The following is a 4,289-nucleotide window of genomic DNA, read 5'->3' as shown; positions in this document are numbered from 1 at the left end:
CAGCCCCACAACTCCAGCTCCAACAACCACAATTGCAGGCACCACCACGCCGGCTCCAACCACCATAACTGCAGACACCACAACGCCTGCTCCAACCACCACAACTGCAGCCACCACCACTTTGGCTCCAACCACGACAATTGCAGACACCACCACTCCATCTCCAACCACCACAACTGCAGCCACCACAACTCAAGCTCCAACCACCACAACATTAGTCACAACCACTCTGGCTCCAATCACAACAACTGCAGACACCACCACTCCATCTCCAACCACCACAACTGCAGCCACCACAATGCCGGCTCCAACCACCACAACATCAGCCACCACAACTCCAGCTCCAACCACCACAACATCAGTCACCACATCTACATCTCCAACTACCACAACACCGGCTCCAACCACCACAACTGCAGCCACCACCACTTTGGCTCCAACCACCACAAAAACAGCCACCACAACTCCAGCTCCATCCACCACAACAGTAGTCACAACCACGCCGGCTCCAACCACCACAACAGCAGCCACCTGGCGCCGGCGGTAACCACCACAACTGCAGCCACCACCATGCCGGCTCCAACCTCCACAACAGAAACCACCACAACCGCAGCCACCACATCTCCAGCAGTAACCACCACAACTGCAGCCACCACAACTCCAGTTCCAACCACCACAACTGCAGACACCACCATGCCGGCTCCAACCACCACAACTGCAGCCACCACAACTCCAGCTCCAACAACCACAATTGCAGGCACCACCACGCTGGCTCCAACCACCATAACTGCAGACACCACAACGCCTGCTCCAACCACCACAACTGCAGCCACCACCACTTTGACTCCAACCACGACAATTGCAGACACCACCACTCCATCTCCAACCACCACAACTGCAGCCACCACAACTCAAGCTCCAACCACCACAACATCAGTCACCACATCTACATCTCCAACTACCACAACTGCAGCCACCACCACTTTGGCTCCAACCACCACAAAACAGCCACCACAACTCCAGCTCCCACAACTCCAGCTCCATCCACCACAACAGTAGTCACAACCACGCCGGCTCCAACCACCACAACAGCAGCCACCACAACGCGGGCGGTAACCACCACAAGTGCAGACACCACAACTCCAGTTCCAACCACCACAACTGCAGCCACCACCATGCCGGCTCCAACCTCCACAACAGAAACCACCACAACTGCAGCCACCACATCTCCAGCAGTAACCACCACAACTGCAGCCACCACAACTCCAGTTCCAACCATCACAACTGCAGCCACCACAACTCCAGTTCCAACCACCACAACTGCAGACACCACCATGCCGGCTCCAACCACCACAACTGCAGCCACCACAACTCCAGCTCCAACAACCACAATTGCAGGCACCACCACGCTGGCTCCAACCACCACAACTGCAGACACCACAACTCCAGTTCCAACCACCACAACTGCAGCCACCACCATGCCGGCTCCAACCTCCACAACAGAAACCACCACAACTGCAGCCACCACATCTCCAGCAGTAACCACCACAACTGCAGCCACCACAACTCCAGTTCCAACCATCACAACTGCAGCCACCACAACTCCAGTTCCAACCACCACAACTGCAGACACCACCATGCCGGCTCCAACCACCACAACTGCAGCCACCACAACTCCAGCTCCAACAACCACAATTGCAGGCACCACCGCGCCGGCTCCAACCACCATAACTGCAGACACCACAACGCCTGCTCCAACCACCACAACTGCAGCCACCACCACTTTGGCTCCAACCACGACAATTGCAGACACCACCACTCCATCTCCAACCACCACAACTGCAGCCACCACAACTCAAGCTCCAACCACCACAACATTAGTCACAACCACTCCGGCTCCAACCACCACAACTGCAGACACCACCATGCCGGCTCCAACCACCACAACTGCAGCCACCACAACTCCAGCTCCAACAACCACAATTGCAGGCACCACCACGCTGGCTCCAACCACCACAACTGCAGCCGCCACCACTTTGGCTCCAACCACGACAATTGCAGACACCACCACTCCATCTCCAACCACCACAACTGCAGCCACCACAACTCAAGCTCCAACCACCACAACATTAGTCACAACCACTCCGGCTCCAATCACAACAACTGCAGACACCACCACTTTGGCTCCAACCACCACAACATCAGCCACCGCAACTCCAGCTCCAACCACCACAACATCAGTCACCACATCTACATCTCCAACTACCACAACACCGGCTCCAACCACCACATCTGCAGACACCACCATTCCATCTCCAACCACCACAACTGCAGCCACCACAATGCCGGCTCCAACCACCACAAAAACAGCCACCACAACTCCAGCTCCATCCACCACAACAGTAGTCACAACCACTCCGGCTCCAACCACCACAACTGCAGCCACAACAACACCGGCTCCAACCACAACAACAGCAGCCACCACAACTCCAGCTCCAACCACCGCAACTGCAGCCACCACAACACCGGCTCCAACCACCACAACAGCAGTCACAACCACTCTGGGTCCAACCACCACAACTGCAGCCACCACATCTCCAGCTGTAACCACCACAACTGCAGACACCACAACTGCAGCTCCAACCACCACAACTGCAGCCACCACATCTCCGGCTGTAATCACCACAGATGCAGCCATCACGACTCCAGCTCCAACCACCACAACAGCAGCCACCACATCTCCGGCTGTAATCACCACAGATGCAGCCATCACAACTCCAGCTCCAACCACCACAACAGCAGCCACGACAAGTGCAGCCAGCACAACGCTTGCTCCAACCACCACAACTGCAGCCACCACAACTCCAGCTCCAACCACCACAACTGCAGCCACCACCATGCCGGCTCCAACCTCCACAACTGCAGCCACCACAACTGCATACACCACAACTCCAGCTCCAACCACCACAACTGCAGCCACCACCACTCCGGCTCCAACCACCACAACTGCAGACACCACAACTCCGGCTCCATCCACCACAACAGCAGCCACCACAACGCCGGCTCCAACCCCCACAACTGCAGCCACCACAACTCAAGCTCCAACCACCACAACATTAGTCACAACCACTCCGGCTCCAATCACAACAACTGCAGACACCACCACTCCATCTCCAACCACCACAACTGCAGCCACCACAATGCCGGCTCCAACCACCACAACATCAGCCACCACAACTCCAGCTCCAACCACCACATCAGCAGTCACCACATCTACATCTCCAACCACCACAACACCGGCTCCAACCACCACAACTGCAGCCACCATCACTTTGGCTCCAACCACCACCACAGCAGCCACCACATCTCCAGCTGTAACCACCACAACAGCAGTCACCACATCTATATCTCCAACCACCACAACACCGGCTCCAACCACCACAACTGCAGCCACCACCACTTTGGCTCCAACCACCACAACAGCAACCTCCACATCTCCAGCTGTAACCACCACAACTCCAACCTCCACAACTTCATCTCCAACCACCACAACTGCATCCATCACAACTTCAACTCCAACCACCACAACTGAATCCACCACAACTCCAACCACCACAACTGCATCCACCACAACTACAGCTCCAACCGCCACAACTGGTAAGGTGGCAGAAGGCCAAAGCTCCCTCTGAAAGAGATTATTTTTAGAATAAATTTTGACCCATAGCTTAGTTCTACCCCTTTGATGGCTCACAAATTGAAATTGGAAATATTGTTACTTGATACGACAAATGAGTTTTAAACATAGCATGATATCATGTGTAGGAATTTAAAAAAATTCTGGAGGGGTAAGGGACAAAAAGGTTTTCTGTTGTTTGAGGGCAATGGTATGCAGTACAGGGTATACAAGTCCCATTTTTTTATTTGTCTTTTTTAATTTCCACATGTAATGTTTCTTTTAATCCCTACAGGCTTGGTATCACTGGCACATCTACAGATAAAGATAACTTCCTATGGAGAGGTCAACAATGGAACCATCATTGAACTTGTTAAACAGGTATGTACAACATAAAGTGTAACGTAACGGTTTTGTGAAGGCTCTTCAGCTAACATTATATATGATAATGCATACACCGATAGAAAGGGTGTGGTGAAGGTAATATGATGATCTTCTGATGTTTATTCTCTGTTTTCTCTCAATTTAGATTTTTAGAGAGAAGCTCCTGAATGGAACAGCCCACAAAGTCATCGTGACAAACATTCAAAGGGTTAGAGTTGCCCCATAGAAGCTT

The 4,289-nt window shown here is 53.4% G+C and overlaps 1 protein-coding gene across 1 annotated transcript; it reads left to right on the top strand.

Moving 5' to 3' along the window:
- The first annotated feature begins 546 nt into the window (after nucleotides 1–546).
- On the top strand, nucleotides 547–4,054 carry LOC122877904 (GATA zinc finger domain-containing protein 14-like). Its single transcript, XM_044200095.1, has 4 exons — nucleotides 547–969; nucleotides 1,399–1,538; nucleotides 1,702–3,657; nucleotides 3,969–4,054. Exons 1-3 carry the CDS (start codon nucleotides 571–573, stop codon nucleotides 3,590–3,592), a joined length of 2,430 nt encoding a protein of 809 aa, XP_044056030.1. The 5' UTR covers nucleotides 547–570; the 3' UTR covers nucleotides 3,593–3,657; nucleotides 3,969–4,054.
- The last annotated feature ends 235 nt before the right edge of the window (nucleotides 4,055–4,289 follow it).

The sequence above is a fragment of the Siniperca chuatsi genome, linkage group LG6 (genome assembly GCF_020085105.1).
Source record: "Siniperca chuatsi isolate FFG_IHB_CAS linkage group LG6, ASM2008510v1, whole genome shotgun sequence".
NCBI lineage: Eukaryota > Metazoa > Chordata > Actinopteri > Centrarchiformes > Sinipercidae > Siniperca > Siniperca chuatsi.
Note: the sequence above shows the minus strand (reverse complement) of the source record. Positions and strands in the feature narration are given on the sequence as shown.